Source organism: Pseudochaenichthys georgianus, chromosome 4, assembly GCF_902827115.2.
Source record: "Pseudochaenichthys georgianus chromosome 4, fPseGeo1.2, whole genome shotgun sequence".
NCBI classification, from domain to species: Eukaryota; Metazoa; Chordata; class Actinopteri; order Perciformes; family Channichthyidae; genus Pseudochaenichthys; species Pseudochaenichthys georgianus.
Window position 1 is genome coordinate 12117141 of NC_047506.1, and position 21412 is coordinate 12138552.

General features: G+C 42.9%; 1 protein-coding gene and 1 pseudogene across 1 annotated transcript; both read left to right on the forward strand.

Moving 5' to 3' along the window:
- The first annotated feature begins 575 nt into the window (after positions 1–575).
- On the forward strand, positions 576–20813 carry LOC117445544 (leucine-rich repeat-containing protein 15-like; annotated as a pseudogene).
- Positions 577–5625, forward strand: LOC139432882 (uncharacterized). Its single transcript, XM_071202988.1, has 2 exons — positions 577–647; positions 2495–5625. The coding sequence occupies exon 2, from the start codon at positions 3081–3083 to the stop codon at positions 5064–5066; it is 1986 nt and encodes a 661-aa protein (XP_071059089.1). The 5' UTR covers positions 577–647; positions 2495–3080; the 3' UTR covers positions 5067–5625.
- Positions 20814–21412: the final 599 nt, after the last annotated feature.

Sequence of the window (21412 nt, forward strand, 5' to 3'; positions counted from 1 at the left end):
CATGTATTACTTGTAAACTATCCACCGATCTTATTCATGTCTACTCATCTCTTCATTAAATTAAGTTTACAAAAAAGACTGACACACTTATTCAAGGCAGTCATAAAAATGGTTGAATCATTTACATAACAAACTAAAATTCCATCCTTTGTTTTGCCCAAGACAAAACAAGTGAAACATAAATACTGTAATGTACATTATATCTAATTGTTGCCTGATATTAACATTAAAAAGGAAGGAAGTTCAAACAAAACATAATAAAAAAACTGGAGATTAAGGCATGTGAAGTGAAACTTTCCTGATGTGGGAAAAGATATATTTTAGAAAATTAGAAAATGTTTATATATATATATATATTGTAGTCTATGTTTAGAGTGTGCACATGAATTATAGATACGTAGTTACCATCTATTACTATATTGTATTTTTCAATCAATAACATTAGAAAACAATTATAACCATGCTGCAGAACAGCTTGCTCTTATCTCAAACTGCAGAAGTGTTTGACACCACGCCTCTCATGGGATGCAACCAACTCCAGGCCTGTTGGCTAACATCGATACAGTAGATAACTAATGAAACTGGACGTGTTTGTGTCTCCTCACTGCTGTAACAACCTATTTCAACCTGCGTCAGGAAATAATAAGGTAGGTTTTGGCATTCAATTGTAACAAATGTTTATGATAAACTTGATCATTAACTTTCATAGGAAAGAGAAACAATACATTTAACTACCTAAGGTATATAAGGTTAGAGTTGAATCTACAACATTTCATAAAGAGTAAAAGGTTTTTTTTATAGTGAATAAGCATGTCAAGAGGAGAAATCATCGTTCTTATTTTGTCTTTGCTGTTTGAGGCTTCACTGAACCAACTATGTGAAAGGGAGACAGACTGTCCCAAAGAAAACCAGGATGTTTTCAGTTCATCTACAACAGAAATCCCAAGCCTCCTGAGACCAGGGGCCTATACTACGAACCTGGTTCAACCTAACCTGGATATGTTTGAGTTAGCCGGTTGGCCTAATCCAAAACATACGCGCTCTCGCTAAACGGTACTACGACGCTGGTTATCAAGTGGATCGCTCAAGCCAGCCGTGTCCTATCTAGTTAGGTGCGCGTTCACATGAAAGGGGTGGTATCTGGAGCATTCGACCAATCACAAACATGGAGAAGCGCACTGACAGCGCAGCGTCATACTTCCTGAATGAAAAGTGAACTTTAATACTAGTCAAAAATGAAGAAGTTAAACTTTAAACATCCATGACTTAAACACTTTATCCAGGATCAAAGCCACAGAGCTGCACCTGCAAGGTGAATACAGCTGGAAAAAGAAAAAGTGTTTGAATGCGTACATTAACAGGTTTATGATATCACTGCCCCGTCTAAAACACGATCTGACTTCAATTACATTTGTCTCGAGTGTTTCGTCAACTTATGTGTTGCTTAAAATAATACTTCTGCATACAGTATGTGACACTGTGAGTGTTGCACGGCCAGATACGGCTCAGCTGACTCAGATAAGGAGAGATATGATACATTATGAAGTGATATGCCGCGGACTGTACTTAATGTACTCTGATCCGGTTACTTATGTTGTGGCCGATATTTAAGTACGCTTTCTTAACGCTAATGTTATAATAGTCAGACTGCTCTGAAGATGGAGGTGATATTCTATTCATGTTCACGTTCACACAGTCGGTGATTTTTGCCGGCCGTCTTTCCTGCGACGGCAGTTTTTCTGTATTTCCTTTCTCCTGTAATATGACTTGATCGCTTTAAACTCCACACACTGAGCTCTGATTGGTCAGCAGGCGGTGCTTTCACTGAGTTGAACTCTTAGCCTGCAACCTAACCTGGTCCCGACCAGGGGCCTATACTGCGAACCTGGTTCAACCTAACCTGGATATGTTTGAGTTAGCCGGTTGGCTTAATCCAAAACATACGCGCTCTCGCTAAACTGTCCTACGACGCTGGTTATCAAGTGGATCGCTCAAGCCAGCCGTGTCCTATCTAGTTAGGTGCGCGTTCACATGAAAGAAGCTCTTAGCCTGCAACCTAACCTGGTCCCGACCAGGTTAGCTGCTTAGCATATATTACCATGGAGATCTAGCTTGCTAAAAAGAGAACCAGCTTCGGATGACCGGAAAGCCGGAGTTTTCCCTGAATTTAGCCGGCTAAGCGAAAATCCTGCTTCGCAGTATACCCCCCAGGTTAGCTGCTTAGCATATATTACCATGGAGATCTAGCCTGCTAAAAAGAGAACCAGCTTCGGATGACCGGAAAGCCAGAGTTTTCCCTGAATTTAGCCGGCTAAGCGAAAATCCTGCTTCGCAGTATACCCCCCAGGTGGCACCGAGTTTTTTTTTTTTGTCAAGCCCGATTGCAACAATCCCCTTTGTTAAAAACCCGCAGCTTGAAAAGGTGGAGTTACTGTCCACCACTGTTACGTACTCCCCCCCTTTTGTTGTCCTCTTTGCTCTCTCTGCTGTGCAGGTACAGCTGGCTCCGCCTTCCCCAGGTGTTCCCAGTTGTCACTCAGCCGAGCTTGGCGCAGGTGTTCCCAGTTGCCAATCAGCCGAACATAAAAGAGGAGACTGAAGGAGAAGGAGGAGGCCGATCACTACTCCGGATATCTCTGCTGTGTCAGAGCTCTTTTGCCTTTTTGTTGTGTTTTCTGGAGGACGTGTTAGCGTTAGGTTTTCGCGGCTTTATTTCTCCCGTTAGGTTATGTGTGATTTTGGGTAGCGGCGGAAGGCTCTGGATCCTACGGCCCGTGGTGTCGTTGGCCCAAGTCCCCTCCGTCTTTTTGTTTGTTTACCTGTCCTCCAGTGTATGTTTTTATGATTGTGGCAATAAATGTATGATCACCGTTTAGTGCCTATGTGTTGTGTACTTTTGTTTTATGTTGCGGACTGCCTCACGAGCCACTACTATTGAGGAGGGAGGCGGGTCGTAACATATGGGGGCTCGTCCAAAGGCTGTCTCGGGCAGGTGCCGGTGTGGTGAGCAGTATTACTTTCTAAAAGGCCCTTGACAGCATTTTGTTGTTTGTTTGGCTGTATAGCGTAGAGTGGCAGTGATGGATTTCGACTTGGAGGGGTTTGTGGGTGATCCGACTCGGGGGAAGTTGGATGCATGTAGCAAACAGCAGCTTGGTCTGATCGCAGGCAGATTTGACGTTGTAGTCAATAAACAGAACAAGAAACAAATCATTAAGGGACAGCTGTTGGCTGCGCTTATAGAGCAGGAGGTATTGTCAGAGGAGGAAGTAGACGTTCCCATGGACGACGGGACAGAGGTCTCTCAGAAAGTGAGCGACCTTCAACTTCAGCTAGAGCTGCGCAAGCTGATGGTTAGAGAGAAGGAGAGTGACAACAGACTGAGAGAGAAGGAGATCGCCTGTAATCTCGAATTGAGGAAGTATGAGGCGGAGTTACGTTTGAGGGAGCTGGAGCTGACGTCTCACCAGACTCAGCAGTTGGGGTCTGCGCAACCTCATGATTTTGACGTAGGCAAGTATACTCGGTTTATCCCAGTGTTTAATGAAAAAGACGTTGATAGCTATTTTGTCCTGTTTGAGCGTGTAGCAACAACGTTTAAATGGCCTGGGAACATGTGGACTGTTATGCTGCAGTGCGTTCTCGCGGGTAAAGCGCAGGAGGTGTATACTGCGTTATCTGAGGAGGTTAGCCGGGATTATGAACAGGTGAAAGCTGCAATTCTGCGCGCTTATGAGCTGGTGCCTGAGGCATACCGTCAAAAGTTTCGTGGTTTGAAAAGACAAGATTGTCAAGCGTATGTGGAATTCGCCCGTGAGAAAGAGGTTCTGTTTGGGCGATGGTGCTCATCGACGGGGACAAAGTCTCTAGAGGACCTAAAAACATTAGTGCTCATGGAAGAATTTAAATACCGTTTGCCTTACACAGTAGCCACATACCTCAATGAGCAAAAACCGGTGAAACTGTTTGATGCTGCGGTTTTGGCTGACGAATATGCGCTTACTCACAAGACTGTCTACAGTGAGAGGACTAGGGCACAGGCCGGGTTTGTGGACAATAATATCAGAGAAACCCCAGTCTTCACTAAAGTGCCATGGCAGTCCAGCAGGCCAAGAGTTGCTGAGGAAAAACCGGGAGAGGTGAATTCGGGATCTACGGATAGGCCAGTGTGTCATTACTGCAAGAAAAGAGGTCATATTGTTGCGAATTGCTATGTTTTGCGGTATGAAAATAAGCATGTAAAGACGGTCGCTTTGATGAGTACTTCAAAGCCAGGGTCTCTCAAATCAGAACTGAAAGTTTTTGCTCCGTTTCTCATGAAGGGAATGGTGTCTTTACCGGGGAAGAACAACAGGGTGCCTGTGACCATTTTGAGGGATACAGCAGCTTCGCAATCCTTTATGATGAGGGGTGTGTTGCCCCTCTCTAAGGAGTCTGCTGTGGGTTCGGGTGTTCTTGTGAGGGGGTTTGGTATGCAGTGTGTGGGTTCGCCATTGCATAATATTCATCTTGAGTCAGATCTAGTCACAGGTCCGGTAACTGTCGGGGTTCGGCCATGTTTTCCCATTGAAGGGGTTGATTTGGTCTTGGGGAATGATTTAGCCGGTGGCAGAGTGCTCGTTAAACCGGGGGTGAATACGGTTGCAGTCACCCGCGCAAAGAGTGGAGTTGACGTTAGTGATGGTGATCTGTCTGACAGTTTTACGGCTACGGAGTTGGACGGACCGATCAGGGACCCGCCATTATGTCGTCAGGGTGGGACAACGGGTACGATAAGCCCCGGGGCTGTTCGTAAATCTGTCGCTGCCGGTGTGGTGGCGCGGTCCAGTGCTGAAAGTGACCCCCCTGTCACCTCGGAGGCCCCGATCGCTGCGGAGACTCTGGTGAAGGTTGAGTCTCATTTGGCACACTTGCCTGACGCGCAGCGGGCAGATGTACTGGAGCTGATCGTGAGGTGGAGCGCTCTGTGTCGTACCGCTCCGGGAGATTTGATCGACACCAGCGGGTGTATTCCACCATCGAAAAGGAGGCACTGGCTATGGTATGGTAGTATTGTGTGTTGTTAACCTGTCGGGTGTGTGGAATGAGTGGTGGTGAGCACGTCTGTCAACTAAGGTTGATTGTTGTGATTGTTTTGTTTTTTAAAAAAAAGAAAAAAATCACTAACTCATGGTGGGGGTGTTACGTACTCCCCCCCCTTTTGTTGTCCTCTTTGCTCTCTCTGCTGTGCAGGTACAGCTGGCTCCGCCTTCCCCAGGTGTTCCCAGTTGTCACTCAGCCGAGCTTGGCGCAGGTGTTCCCAGTTGCCAATCAGCCGAACATAAAAGAGGAGACTGAAGGAGAAGGAGGAGGCCGATCACTACTCCGGATATCACTGCTGTGTCAGAGCTCTTTTGCCTTTTTGTTGTGTTTTCTGGAGGACGTGTTAGCGTTAGGTTTTCGCGGCTTTATTTCTCCCGTTAGGTTATGTGTGATTTTGGGTAGCGGAGGAAGGCTCTGGATCCTACGGCCCGTGGTGTCGTTGGCCCAAGTCCCCTCCGTCTTTTTGTTTGTTTACCTGTCCTCCAGTGTATGTTTTTATGATTGTGGCAATAAATGTATGATCACCGTTTAGTGCCTATGTGTTGTGTACTTTTGTTTTATGTTGCGGACTGCCTCACGAGCCACTACTATTGAGTAGGCAGGCGGGTCGTAACAACCACCACGACATCGATTGAACCGGGAGCTTTTGAAGGTTTGGTAGACCTCAAGCATATTGAGATCTCAAGCACTCCATTAACGTGGATCCCAGTGGGAGTCTTTAAAGACCTCAGCAACCTAGAGAAGATTATCCTAAAGTTTAACAAGCTCCATAGTCTGGGAAAAGGCTTGTTTGATGGCCTTGACAAATTAACAGAGCTCCAGTTATGGGAACGAGATCGGATCGATTGAAGATGGGACGTTTGATGGCCTGGAGAACCTCTTGATGCTTCATTTGGCTAAAAACAATCTCTCTGCTGTATCAACCCACTGGTTTTAAAATTTGAATAAACTGCAGACACTACGACTTTACGAGAATCAGCTGACCTCGGTTTCTGAAGACATTTTCCAGAATTTGCCAAACTTGAAGGAAATTGGCTTGCATGGAAACAAAATAGCAGAATTGTCACCTAATCTATTTCCACATAAAGACAAACTCAATAAACTTCTTCTGGAGAATAATCTTCTTACAGGTTTGCCTGAAGGATTCTTCATTGGCTTCCCTCAGCTTAAAACGCTGACATTACAGAAAAATAAACTGACAAGTCTACCACCTGTGCTTTTTGGAGAAATGCCTAAATTGACAGATTTGAGCCTCAGTCAAAACAGTCTTAGCATCATTCCTAAAGGAGTATGTAGCCCTCTGAAGAAACTCAAGAAGTTAGATCCGTCTAAAAATCAGTTTGTAAAGGTTTATGCTGAGTACTTTGAAGACCCTGAGAAGCTGGTAGATCTGAATCTACAAAACAACAAGATAAAGTCACTGGATGCAGATCTGTTTGAAAAGCTACAATCGGTGGTCACACTCAGGCTGGCTCACAATGACCTCCATACTCTTCCAGAGGATATTTTTGAGCCTTTATTAAAACTGAAGAAACTTTACCTCAGTGACAACACGTGGCGATGTGACTGTAATCTGATTCCTCTTCACCTCTGGATAAAAGCAAACTCTGACAAGATTGTGTCTGCTGCTGTCTGTGAGTATCCAGAACATCTAAAAGGGCAGAATATTAAATCATTAACAGAGGATCAATTGATTTGCCCCACCCTTCCCCCCACTACCACAACATTTCCCACTACAGAACCAACAACAGGGCAGGACATTAAGGATTTTGGGAGATGGCCCTGTGGGCCATCTAAGCTAATTTACAGATGGCCCTGAGTCCACTAGATGGCCCTGAAAAATGCGCGCAGACGAAATGACTCACGAAAGGTTTGGGGGACCTGCAGGTCTTAGATGCTGTCTGGTGCATTCTCTAGAATTATAAAATGAACCACCACAATATTATACAATTGCAATTGTATTCTTAATTTCACTTCTTCTTGTTTGTGTTTGCTGATTCAACGACTCAATGGCCCTCTGTCTGTCAGAGGGCCACTGACTGGGGTTGAAGATGGAACATTTTGAAGGGACACTCCCTTTCTGGAGATCTTGGAATCTTTTCTCCAGGTGCTTGATGAGCACATCTGCAAATTATAATCCCTGTCTCTGGACCACCATAAAAAAATCATTTATATCATAACAAATGTGAAATTATATTCCTGTCTCTGGACCACCATAAAAAAATTATCTATTAAAACATGTTATGCCCATATTTACTTATGAAAAAAATATGTACTTTTGAAGAAAAAATATTGAATATTTACTTTGAAGAAAATATTATTGGGCACATACCTATCATTTTGATTCTCTTTTTTCGGGGGGGGGGGGGCTGCAGCTCAGTCTTTCTCTTCTTTCCAGGTTGTTCACCTTGCTTTGGTGGACTAAGAAACATTGTAATACACTCTGACTTTAAATTATTTGATCATTATGTATTCAGCATCAGAATCCGTAACAAACTGAAATTCCCGCGAAAATGTGGTTGCATTCGATTCATTGTCCGGGTAGTATTCAGTTGCGCCACTTATGTGACAGACAAGAATAGTCAACTCTAATGTCTAACACTTAATGTGGAGAAAGAGATGTCCTGTATGGGTTGATTGTGCGTTGATCTGTTGGTAATGCCTCGGGGTTCCGGTGGGCATGTAAACAAATGCATAATGCTGCGCTATACTTTGTGGCCTCACCCAGTTGCATAGCGACACTTATTGTTTAGGTGTCTTTTAATAAGCAGGTAGTCATATCATTAGCTAGAACTAGCTGGATCTGATCGATATGGACATAAACGCGAGTGAAGTCTAATCTGACGGGAGAGAGAGATCAGCTGCTGCTGACGACTCGACACCCAGCTCTGCATGACCACATGCAGCGGTGAGCGGACAAAACACACACTTCAGGTTAGAATATCACACGTAGCTATTTTAATTACCTCTCAAACTACCTAAACTAGTTATAGATGTGTTTAGTTTACCGTGGTAAATTTGGTTTTATATTGGACGTTGGATATTCGACACATTCGAAAAATCTATTTAACACTGGCTTCGATAGGCGATTTTTTGTCAAACCAACTTCGATGTGTCAATACAAGGCCCGCCTATATAACACAAAGCTTTTTTTTTCAAAAAACCCACCTTTTGATTTTATACTATTTTTTTTGTGTTAAAAAATCCTATAAATCTATTATGCGGCTTGACCTTTTCACCTACCCATGTCAAAACACATCTGATGAACTCAGCTAACTGCCCTACACTTAACACAAAGCTTTTTTTTTCAAAAAACCCACTTTTTGATTTTATATAATTTTTTTAATGTTAAAAAATGCTATAAATCTATTATGCGGCTTGGCCTTTTCACCTACACATGTCATAACACATCTGATGAACTCAGCTAACTGCCCTACACTTAACACAAAGCTTCTTTTTTTTCAAAAAAACCCACCTTTTGATTTTATACTATTTTTTTAATGTTAAAAAATGCTATAAATCTATTATGCGGCTTGGCCTTTTCACCTACACATGTCATAACACATCCGATGAACAAAGACAAGTACCCTCTGCATGAGAAAAAGCAAACACTCTGTTAAAAATGTTCCTCATCATCAAAATTGATAACAGTTCTTTGTTTTTGTCTTTTTGACCATGTTGCAATATAGGACATATACAGTGTTTTCAACTGTCAGTTAAAAATATCCTCTTGCCTACTATTTCTGAAGTCCTTATATTATATGGAAGCGATTTAGTAATATCCGAATTATTGTCGTCCTGAGGTGCCTTTCTGTTGGCATATCCTTGAAAATGCTTAAATAATAATTAAAAAAAGTAACTTTCATTACTATTGCCTGTGTCAACCTTTGGTTGTTTTATGTGAAGATGTATATTTAGCTATTGTAAGTCATTTAAAGAATTCCATGTAGCCTAATCACCTTAAAAAATGTTAAGATGAAAAGGCCAAGCCACATAATAGATTTATAGCATTTTTTAACATTAAAAAAATAGTATAAAATCAAAAGGTGGGTTTTTTGAAAAAAAAAAGCTTTGTGTTAAGTGTAGGGCAGTTAGCTGAGTTCATCAGATGTGTTTTGACATGGGTAGGTGAAAAGGCCAAGACGCATAATAGATTTATAGCATTTTTTAACATTAAAAAAAAATAGTATAAAATCAAAAGGTGGGTTTTTTGAAAAAAAAAGCTTTGTGTTAAGTGTAGGGCAGTTAGCTGAGTTCATCAGATGTGTTTTGACATGGGTAGGTGAAAAGGTCAAGCCGCATAATAGATTTATAGGATTGTTTAACACAAAAAAAATAGTATAAAATCAAAAGGTGGGTTTTTTGAAAAAAAAAGCTTTGTGTTATATAGGCGGGCCTTGTATTAACACATCGAAGTTGGTTTGACAAAAAATCATCCATCGAAGCCAGTGTTAAATAGATTTTTCGAATGTGTCGAATATCCAACGTCCAATATAAAACCAAATTTACCACGGTGTTTAGTTTTACTGTCGGGTCACTCATTACTGGATCCGCGAGCTGCATGATACTGGCATAATAGATTGCCCGATCGGGCCACCAGCAGGGGCCTATGCTACGAAGCTGGTTCAACCTAACCTGGATATGTTTGAGTTAGCCGGTTGGCCTAATCCAAAACATACGCGCTCTCGCTAAACTGTACTACGACGCTGGTTATCAAGTGGATCGCTCAAGCCAGCCGTGTCCTATCTAGTTAGGTGCGCGTTCACATGAAATGGGTGGTATTTGGAGCATTCGACCAATCACAAACATGGAGAAGCGTACTGACAGCGCAGCGTCATACTTCCTGAATGAAAAGTGAACTTTAATACTAGTCAAAAATGAAGAAGTTAAACTTTAAACATCCATGACTTAAACACTTTATCCAGGATCAAAGCCACATAGTTGCACCTGCAAGGTGAATACAGCTGGCAAAAGAAAAAGTGTTTGAATGCGTACATTAACAGGTTTATGATATCACTGCCCCGTCTAAAACACGATCTGACTTCAATTACATTTGTCTCGAGTGTTTCGTCAACTTATGTGTTGCTTAAAATAATACTTCTGCATACAGTATGTGACACAGTGAGTGTTGCACGGCCAGATACGGCTCAGCTGACTCAGATAAGGAGATATATGATACATTATGAAGTGATATGCCGCGGACTGTACTTAATGTACTCTGATCCGGTTACTTATGTTGTGGCCGATATTTAAGTAAGCTTTCTTAACGCTAATGTTATAATAGTCAGATTGCTCTGAAGATGGAGGTGATATTCTATTCATGTTCACGTTCACACAGTCGGTGATTTTTGCCGGCCGTCTTTCCTGCGACGGCAGTTTTTCTGTATTTCCTTTCTCCTGTAATATGACTTGATCGCTTTAAACTCCGCACACTGAGCTCTGATTGGTCAGCAGGCGGTGCTTTCACTGAGTTGAGCTCTTAGCCTGCAACCTAACGTGGTCCCGACCAGGTTAGCTGCTTAGCATATATTACCATGGAGATCTAGCCTGCTAAAAAGAGAACCAGCTTCGGATGACCGGAAAGCCGGAGTTTTCCCTGAATTTAGCCGGCTAAGCGAAAATCCTGCTTCGCAGTATACCCCCCAGGTGAGGCTTCATTGCCCGAGCTAAATGCTAGATGGCCCCGGGCCATCGGGCCATCCTTAATGTCGAGCCCTGAACAACCATCGTTACTGCCACAACACCACTTCTAACAACACCTACCACCACTTTACCAACCACCACTCCCACCACTACACTCCCAACTACAGAAAAAACTAGCACAACACCAACAACCACCTTTCCAACCACAACTATAACAACAACCCCTGTCTTAACCACAACACTAGCCACAACAATACCAACAACTAAGATTCTGCAAACAACTACACCCACAACCACAACAACAAACACACCCACAACAATACTCCCAACTATGACAACAACCACACCCACAACCACTATTACGACATTTCTACCTACGACGACAACAACCACACCGACAACCAGTATTATGACAACCCTTGCTACGACAACAACACCCACAAACATAATGACAACTGTATTTCAGTCAGACAACTCACGTGTTCCGTTAACATGTTTATTAGAAGCAGCATATATATATATATATATATATATATACTCCATAGATATACATAGCACGATGAGTGATGATTAAATAACTAACCCCCGAGCCTACAGGTGGAAGCTCGGTGGTGGGGCAGGCAAGCAGCAGCGACGTAGAGGTAGCTGCAGCAATAGCCGCAGCAAGCAATGCATGGAGAGAGATTTGGCAGGTCAAATAGAGCGGCATATTAAGGAGACTCTGTTTGGTTGGTTGTAGAGTGGCAAGGGGGCGTTATGTATGAATGCAGCATAAGTGCTCGAGTTGACTGCCTGAACTAGCTCGCAGGCTTCGCCAAATTTCAGTCAGACAACTCACGTGTTCCTTTAACATGTTTATTAGAAGCAGCATATAGTTGAGTTTGGCGACTAGGCTCGGACATCATCACTCCATAGATATACATAGCACGATGAGTGATGATTAAATAACTAACCCCCAAAACTGCGTGGAGATTAGATACTATCCCCCAAAACTGCGTAGTCCGAGCCTGACGCTGGTGATGTAAGACTGATAAGTAGAGGGCCTGGCGAGCTGCCATGTGGCCATTCCCCCTAAGCACAGCGGCTTTAAGGGGAATATACTACTAAGTGAGACTGCTATGTGTAGGCCTGAGGAATAGCCCAGAGCCGATTCTTCCCTGAGCACAGCGGCTTTGAGAGGAATATACTACCTATATATGCTACCTAATGAAACTGATATGTGAAGGCCCGGGAACGCCCGAAAAGCCATCCCCCTTAAGCACCACGGCTTTGAGGGGAATATACTACCTAGTGACTGCTATGTGAAGGCCCGGGAACAGCCCGAAAAGCCATCCCCCTTAAGCACCACGGCTTTGAGGGGAATATACTACCTAGTGACTGCTATGTGAAGGCCCGGGAACAGCCCAAAAAGCCATCCCCCTTAAGCACCGCGGCTTTGAGGGGAATATACTACTTAGAGAGACTGCTATGTGTAGGCTATGTGAGCTTTCCCCCCCAAGCATGCAGCTATGAGGGGAATATACTATAATGATATAAATATAATCTAACCCAGCAACCACCTGGTATGCAAAAACAGAATTCTACAGATATACATCTTTGAACGTTACTCATCATCGAGTAGTGCAAGAGCTCATGGTTGTTTGTGCTGAAAGGATCTCATTCATGTGAGGCATGATATAGCGCTGGAGGGCAGAAGATGACCGACGGCCTAGGATACTCAGGGTTGAGGTAGGCGGATATAGAGCTGCGGTTGTGGCTGTGCAGATTCTTAAACAGTGGGAATAGCGATCTGGGGGTAGGTCGCAGCTTAGGCAGAGATCACGCAGCTTGGAGGAGAACCCTCGTTGTTGGGTTTGCAGCCATCGAATAAACATGGGTGCCGACCCATGTGTCAGAGGGCAATGATGCGAGAAGTTCAGCATGGAAGATAAAGGACAAAGAAAACAGTGTTAGTTTTAGCAATGATTATTCGGGGTTCCTTGACTCCCAAAACAGAACTGTCAGACATTGAATGTTTCAAAAAAAGGGTGTATATTTGATCTCCAAAGTTAATTCAGTAAGGGAAAGATTATGCTGAGGATTAAAAGGTGAGAGGTCTGTGTATATTCACCACAGAAACCAATAGAACGCTGTAACAACTGCATCTGACGTTTATCAATGTATAGTGAAACCCCTTTGCCTGAACTTATACATTAACCTTTGCACGAGTGCAAAGTTAAGAGGCAGTCTTTATCATTGCGTGGAGGACGTGCCTTCTTAAGGCCCTTGAGGAGCAAATTAATTAACTCTAGCGTGGCGTAATACTTAGCACTTGAAGATTGCAGGATTCGAATGAAAATACAATTAATGCATGAACAACTATTATATATATTGCATAAGTACACAGAGGAGGTTGGGACAGAAGAAGATAAAGTACCAAGCTGAATTGTATGCTTTGAATCATGCTCTTGGTTGGAGGCAGAATATGGGAAATCCTTGAGGGGCTTGACGTGTAGAACCAGAGTCATTTGGTTGAACGAACGGCATGGCAAGCTGGTGGGGCAACCACTCATTGTGAAATCCGCCGAACCAGCAGAAGGCGCAGCATCTGTAAGTAACTAGAGAGGATCTGAGGACACCGCAAGGTCATTATAAAAGAATGAACATAACCTTCCACTCGTCGCAGAGGGGCTAAGGACCAAGGATCTGAGCAATAGCCATCTCTAAGATTGCATGCATGCCGAATAGTCCGCGTCTTTACACCAGACGCAAGTGTATTACATCATTTCATTTGCAGAAGGTTGGGTTTGCGTTCACCCAGGCAACCTCAAACAGACTATGAACTGTAAACTAAAGTCATTGTACGGAGATGCTTTTTCAACAATTGGCGGGACATTAGTGGATAAAATGCAGATCCCAGCTATTTCTACAGTAGCCTGCATCATGGAGCATTGGCAGGTTATTTTCATGCTGCTGTTAATCTGGAGAGTGCATCAACAGACTCTGCGGCCGGCGCATAGGATTATAAATCAGACAACGTGCATTAAAAACATTATAACACATAATGAGACATTATGCAGTGAGGAGGTTTCACCGATGACAGGTGGCTCTGATGAGATTGTACCACTGCCTTTTCTCTGTACACAGGGGACCAGTGAGGTAAGCAGTCACCAGAATGAATGCATGACCCTATAGGTCACTGGATGTTGCACACAGCATAGATAGCAAAACAAGCGATGAAACGCAAATAGTTGTTTCCCATGTTTTGATGCAGACTACGTCACACCAGCAATGAACCTCTCCAGAGTTTACTAGCGAGCGACCCGAGACCACCTCTTTTGGGCGGAGCAGAGGTATCGGACTGCTTCCACACCAATCCAGCAAACCGCATCAAGGGGTTAACGCTACAGGGACCGATTCAATAGTTCTAACCAAGCAGGTGTGAACATGACCCAAGACTATGGTGCCTTAAGGTTTGAACAGAAAGGCTAGCGCATGTTCCTTATAAATATAAAACATCTCTTTTAGAGAGACTACCCGTGGGAGACCATAATTGAAGGCAGTAATCAGTATTGATTGTATTACAAGTCTAATATGTAGTATGACGTAGAGCACTTTGAACATTTGGAAAGGCGCTAAATAAATAACATGAATTGTAATTATGGCTGTTCTGATGCGGGACAGCTTGTCTGGTGGCAGTAAAGCTTGCATCAGCACACTATCGAGAATGATACCGATAATTCTAGACGTGTGGAAGGGCTTCCAGTTCCTGTTATGAAAGAGGTAGGCCTAGCTGTTGAAAAGTTTTATCTGGGAAAGTTAACAACTAGGAAATGGTTAAAAGATGGACACCAATGAGTGCTTACAGGTGTTGCAGAGAATCCAGCATAATGCTTCTGATGAGGTGTCAAAGAAACGTGGGCTACTATGGAAACCAAATGCACATTTGATTTGTAAAACCTTAAAATATATATGCCACAGAAGGCATATGGGATGTCTGCTTTCCCTGCCATGTCATCTACAGAGCAAAGAAACGGGAACAATCTTTAGTAGTTAATAATACTCTTGACAGAATAATCGTGAGGAACTAACGGCTCAATAAAGAAACGTTGCTAGAATAATTCCTCCTAGCACTAGGCTAGGGGGCCGTCGTGTAAACGTTTAAATAGCAGCACATACTCCTGGCTCCTTCAGTGCAAACTTCAGTCTTGAGTGCGGGTTTCAACAGATCTGGGTCACTGGGAGCCAGCATAACCTGCTAAGAAACCTTGATTTAAGCCTGTGATAAGGTCATTTGACGAACACCTGTGATTAGAAAGAGCTTGGAAACGATTTGCAGCATGGAGCCTCCTAAAACACACCCAGCGAGGGGCAGAATATTGCAGGTAGAGCTTAATTCCTGTGAGGAAAAACTCGGAATTAAATGTACATGGCCGCTTGGCAGAGAATGATTCATGGTATTCACAGAAAAGACACTGTAGGAGATTGAAGTCTAAAATGATGGTCAAAAATGCATCGAGCTTCCCTTCATATTCACGTGATGGAAATTATTAATTTATTTCCATTTTTAATTTAATTGATTTATAGTAGTATAAATACTTATACACATACAATGTATGTATAATTGCCTCAAATATGACTAACTGCAGGCCAAATATTTCCATAATAAAACATTACTTATGCAGAATAGTATTATATACCTGCCAAGATGCGATTCCTAAGGAATTGCTGCTGCAGGGGGCAGGAAGCTAGACCTCGTGGCTCGATCTGGGACTCCAATTCCCAGAATCCTCGGGAGTGTGACGTCAGCGGCACAACGTGGTTGAACACGGAAGTAGAAACATTGTTTACATTGCAGGTAGAGGAAATCGAGTTTGTTCACTGGAATATATCGTGCAATTAAAGGCTTCAAGCGCTGATTTTACTTCGAGAAGGTAGGACAGGATGGCAGGTACTTTGGGAATGCCGGAGTCAGCTTGCTCCTGCCTTTTTTGTTGTTTAAATACCCACCGACCGAGAGACAGTAGGCTTGTTTGAGACACATTGCGGCTCGCCTCGAACGTAGACGAGAGTAGCCGATCGCAGCCGGGGGAGGTGTCAAAAAGCTCGTCTTAAATCGGACAGCTCGGAGTCGGTTTGACTGGCTGGGTTTGCAATGGCGGAAATTCCATTTGACCCACTGTAGACAAAGGTGATCTCCATTGCTTTATATAGGTTTGTTAATTCAGTCATGATGATGAACCACACCAGTGACTGGGTTCCATAATTAGAAATGCTCCTCCCTCTTAATGTTTGCAAAACTGATAGGTGGACAGGCTACAAATGATCAGTCCTTCAGATCCGCACACATGAAGCTTAATGAGCATGAATTGAATAGACCTGCTGCTGTGTTAATTCTTTAGCTGCCACTTTAAGCTTTATGATGTGTACAACATGGATGTAATTTGATTTAATCTTGCCATTTTAAATGATGTATTCAATAAATAAGGTTAAACCAAATCATTACATTACAATAGATTTTATTTTAATGATTCGGTTTAACTTAAAGAGAAACTTTATTGTTATTGCACATATTACAGGTACTGAGACAACGAAATGCAGTTTAGCTTCTAACCAGGTGCAACAAGCAGTGAAGTGGAAAGTAATGTACACAATCTACAGAATAACATATAGAATGAATTGAATGATGAATAAACAGTGGGGTATGATTACACTAGATGTCAGCCTGTGAGCAGTATGAACAGTGTGTATGAATATACTAAGATATATAAAGTATGAAAACGGTAAGCAGTATAGTATAAAATATATAGATATTAATTTCATGATGATAAACATTGTGGAACAATGATGAAAAATGGGAATGGATGTGGCGACGTAAAACTGACACAAAACAACAACAAACTTTTGCCAGCCAATTGGAGAGTTTCATCAGCAGCACGTGGTAAAAACCACCAATGAGCGCTCAGCTCGAGATACCAGCGAGCCCGTTTCCCATCAAGCATTTCGCTTCCGCAGCTCGTGGAGAGCAACTGCGCCAACTCGCCTCGCTCTCAAGGCTGCGGGCGTCTTTGTCCCGCGAGATTTTAAAGTCTCATGTGGGGGAGCCTCCAGAGCAAGTCGGACAAAATGAATAACCATCATGCAACGCACTAGCAAGATGTTGATCGCAACTGCGCAGGTCTGCGCAGGTCTTGCTTGTCTCAAACAAGCCAAGTGCGACTCTTATCTGACACACAAGAGAGGGGTTGTTACCGGTGTTGCAGTATAACTTGGCCCTTTCTCATTTCTCTAACTCCCCTCCTCGACTCCTATCCTCGATACTTAGTCCCGCCCACAGGAGATGCGAGCGGAGGAGCCGAGGAGGGGAACCGAGGAGAGAGGAGGGGAAGCACCAGGCGGTTAGAGAAATGAGAACTCCTCTCCTCTGAGCGGTCATTTTAAAGAGACGTCCATTAATGATGACAAGAGGCACAGCAGCCCTCTGTCTGATGGACAGATGTGTTCATGACCACTTCTATATTTACTTTGATTCATTCACAGTGCGGTATAATGAGACAATAACAGGCTACAGATGCGGACACACACGCACACACATATATTTATATAAATATATACAATTTCAGAATCAAACAGAGCACTCTCATAATAACGTAACACTATCGGAGACTGGATATACCCCCCCCCCCCACCTCTCTGGTCGCTACAATGAGGAAAATAAATTACGGGCCAAAAGTATTAAAAGTAAGCAGAGGACACCAAACCAACTAAGACCTGTCTGTCCACTGCATCCACGCACTGTACAACACACACCTACACACTGTACCACACACACACACACACACCACACACACGCATATACAGTTCCTAAAACAGGCTACAGCCGTTGTGTATTTTATTATGTGAAGCACTAAATGGTTTTAGAATTTTTTTAAATATCGACTCTTTGTAGATATCTACTAAACTAAAGCAAATAAAAAGAGTATGCCTGTTATACTGAGTGATATATATTATACACACTGCTCTGCTTTCTGCACGGACCTCACAGCTGTTCTCACTGTAAACATCGCGTCGCGATGAAAGCAGTTAATAAAATAATATCCAGGGGATGCATGCAGAGCTGTCATTGGCTGAGATAAGTCCGGCCGTGCGTCACATCTCTGTTCCCGGAAATGCATCCACGAAGGAGCCGTGGAGGACCCATCAGTGTATCCTCGGTTATAGCTCCTCCAGAGAGCCTCCTCGACTCTCGATCCTCGGTCCTCGAAGTGCATTTAGAGAAATGAGATGTCCTTCAACATGGCGCGCTGAAATTCATTTCCGGGTCACTACCAGAGGACAGAGGGATCGAGGAGTCGAGGAGGGGGATTTGATGAAATGAGAAAGGGCCCTTGAGTCATGACAACTGGCGACATTCTATTATTTTCGTCATAGGAATCCGGGGCGTGTACATTGAGGACCCATTGTTGATTTACCATGTCGATCGCCTCGTTTGTCGTTTACGTTCATCTTTTGCTATATCTGCCTTCCTAAGATCACTTTGATGCACATTCAGTACTCGTATGTGAGGTTGTGGGTGAGAGGTGGATATCGTGACGCTTACAGGGAGGTATCGAACATTACAAAGTAGGTGACTGTGTGGATGCCTGTTCAAAATATTGCAAATTTGAATAAATCATTTAAATTATATATTTGTGTCCGACTTTCATTTGTACATCGTTCTTAATGTGATTTATAGTAGCTTTGATAGCTGTCCATACCTTCAGACAGCCCAAAAGTAAAACACAAGTTGTTTATTCACAGCCCGAACGCTCATGGAGATGACTGGTTCACTCATGACAAGTTGTGATCAGCTCCGATTAAATTGTGATATAAATGCTGTAGCTATTCTCCAGGGAGCACGTTTTTTTATGAAATACCTGTATCCCTCTCATCACAACAAGACTCTACACTGTGCAGGGAAAACAATTACATAGGCTACATGAAACCTTGATGCATGGGAATGAATCACACAAACTATCTTAACGGTCAACCACAGAAACGTAAGTCCAGCGGGGCACAAGTTCATTGCACAATTACAAATATGATTATGATCTGCTCAGTTAATTTAGCTGATTCAATTATATTTAGTTAACTATTCTTTATTATTCAATTCAAAGTATGTTCAAACAAATGTAAACCAAAAAATCATCCTCATTAATGAAGTTATAAATAAGAGTTACTTTACCATTAAAGCCCAATGTGACATATATGTCACATTTCAGATATTTGACACTAGGGGGGGTTACTTGTCAGAAATGTGTTCTAGGTGGTCTATTTAGTCTAAATGACGTTCCCATTAATTTCCCCAAAAGTAGAAATGGGTCCGGGTTCTTATGGGTTAAACGTATAGGCTTAAAGGCATAATATAACTACTGTATTATATGTATTCAACGTGTGCCCCGCTGGACTTACTTTTCTGTAGTTTACCGTACTGTGACATATCAGTATAGCCACGGAAGATAGTTTGTGTGTTTCATTCCCATGCATCAAGGTTATTTTCATGTATGTAATTGTTTTTCCTGCACAGTGTAGAGTCTTGTTGTGATGAGAGGGATACAGGTATTTCATAAAACAAACATGCTCCCTGGAGAATAGGTACAGAATTGATATCACAATTTAATCGGAGCTGATCACAACTTGTCATGAGTGATCTAGTCATGTCGATGAGCGTTCAGACTGTGAATAAACAACTTGTGTTTTACTTTTAGGCTGTATGAAGGTATGGACAGCTATCAAAGCTACTATACATCACATTAAGAACGATGTACAAATGAAAGTCGGACACAAATATATAATTTAAATGATTTATTCAAGTTTGCAATATTTTGAACAGGCATCCACACAGTCACCTACTTTGTAATGTTCGATACCTCCCTGTAAGCGTCACGATATCCACCTCTCACCCACAACCTCACATATGAGTACTGAATGTGCATCAAAGTGATCTTAGGAAGGCAGATATAGCAAAAGATGAACGGAAACGACAAACGAGGCGATCGACATGGTAAGTCAACAATGGGTCCTCAATATACACGCCCCGGATTCCTATGACGAAAATAATAGAATGTCGCCAGTTGTCATGACTCAAGTTATAATACAACACCGGAGCTAGCGTAGAACTCGGCACTCCCTCTGGCCCAAAGGATATTAAAAGCTACTCCAGATGAGGATGGAAGGGACACCTGAATGTGTGTCGTGCGCTAGCTGTGGCTCGTTCCAGCGGCGTCTGAACCATGCTCTGAGCTAGCCTGTGTTTCGGGAATGAGGCATTTCTTACGGCTTCTTGCGTGTGATGATTTGGTTCCAGAGTCGGAGATTGCAATAGACATTTGCAAGGACAGCACCGGCCTGCAAGCAGCAGCAACATGAAACACAGCAGCCGGAACATCACGCAGCAATAGCAAATGAACGCAGCAATAGCAAGTGAACGTGGCAGCAGGCAACCAGCAGCGACGTAGAGGTAGCTGCAGCAATAGCCGCAGCAAGCAATGCATGGAGAGAGATCTGGCAGGTTAAATAGAGCGGCATATTAAGGAGACTCTGTTTGGTTGGTTGTAGAGTGGCAAGGGGGCATTATGTATGAATGCAGCATAAGTGCTCGAGTTGACTGCCTGAACTAGCTCGCAGGCTTCGCCACATTAACCACCACAACAGTCAGAAACCACACCCACAACCACTATAACAACAACAACCCTACCCAAGACAACCACACCCACTATTATGACAACTATTTTGACAACCACACACACAACCACTTTAACGACAACTGTACCTTCAACCACGATAACCGCAACCACTTTTCCATCCACCACCACCACCACCACCACCACCACAACAACTATGTCCACAACCGCCCTTACCACTACCCAACCTACCACCTTCCAAATAACAACGCCTTTTCCTCAAACCACTCCAGTGATCTTCACCTGTCCCATGGAGCCAACCAGTCAGGAGACATCGCCTTCCTTTACACATCAGTACAGAAACAAAGTTCAGGGGTGCAAATCTCAGATGATGATCTACACCACACTGCTGGTGTTGGAGATCACTTGCACACTTGTGCTGGCTAGGTTTACTCTGTCCCTCTATCAACTGCTGCAGCGCAGGGAGAGTAAGAACCAGATGGTTGAACTAACCCGGTTCTCCTACAGGAGCGAGGTCATCCTCAGGCCTCTACAGAGATGAATGTAAACGACAACTGCCCCTTTAGAGAAAGCTCACTTGTTTGGTGTAAAATATGGTAAATGAGAATATTTGCAACCATATGATCTGCCAAGGCATTCTTAGGTAATACAATTAACCCTTTACTTGTTTATATAATGTTTTTTATGTATAACACATTAACATCAATACAATATGAAATACAAATATAACTAAAAGTAATGCCATACATTCCCAATGTTAACCTATTGATCACATTATTTAGCAGGCTGTTTATCAATGAAACAAATACATGAAAGTCTTTGATTGTAAAGGATTTTTGAGAAGGAAAAAAATAATAATTCATATATAAAATCGATTTATGGATAATAAATAGTAAAGTTGTAAAAAAAAAAGGAAAAATCTTCCTGGAAATCTGTTTTACAGCAGAGGGAGACAGAGATCTATGAAATGATGTCCCATTCACAGATAATAGAAGGAGTTTAGGAAACTTGATCTCAGACAATCT

Bases quoted from the DNA above. Each gene is read 5' to 3' on its own strand.
- LOC139432882 (XM_071202988.1), top strand. From the start codon at position 3,081: ATGGATTTCGACTTGGAGGGGTTTGTGGGTGATCCGACTCGGGGGAAG.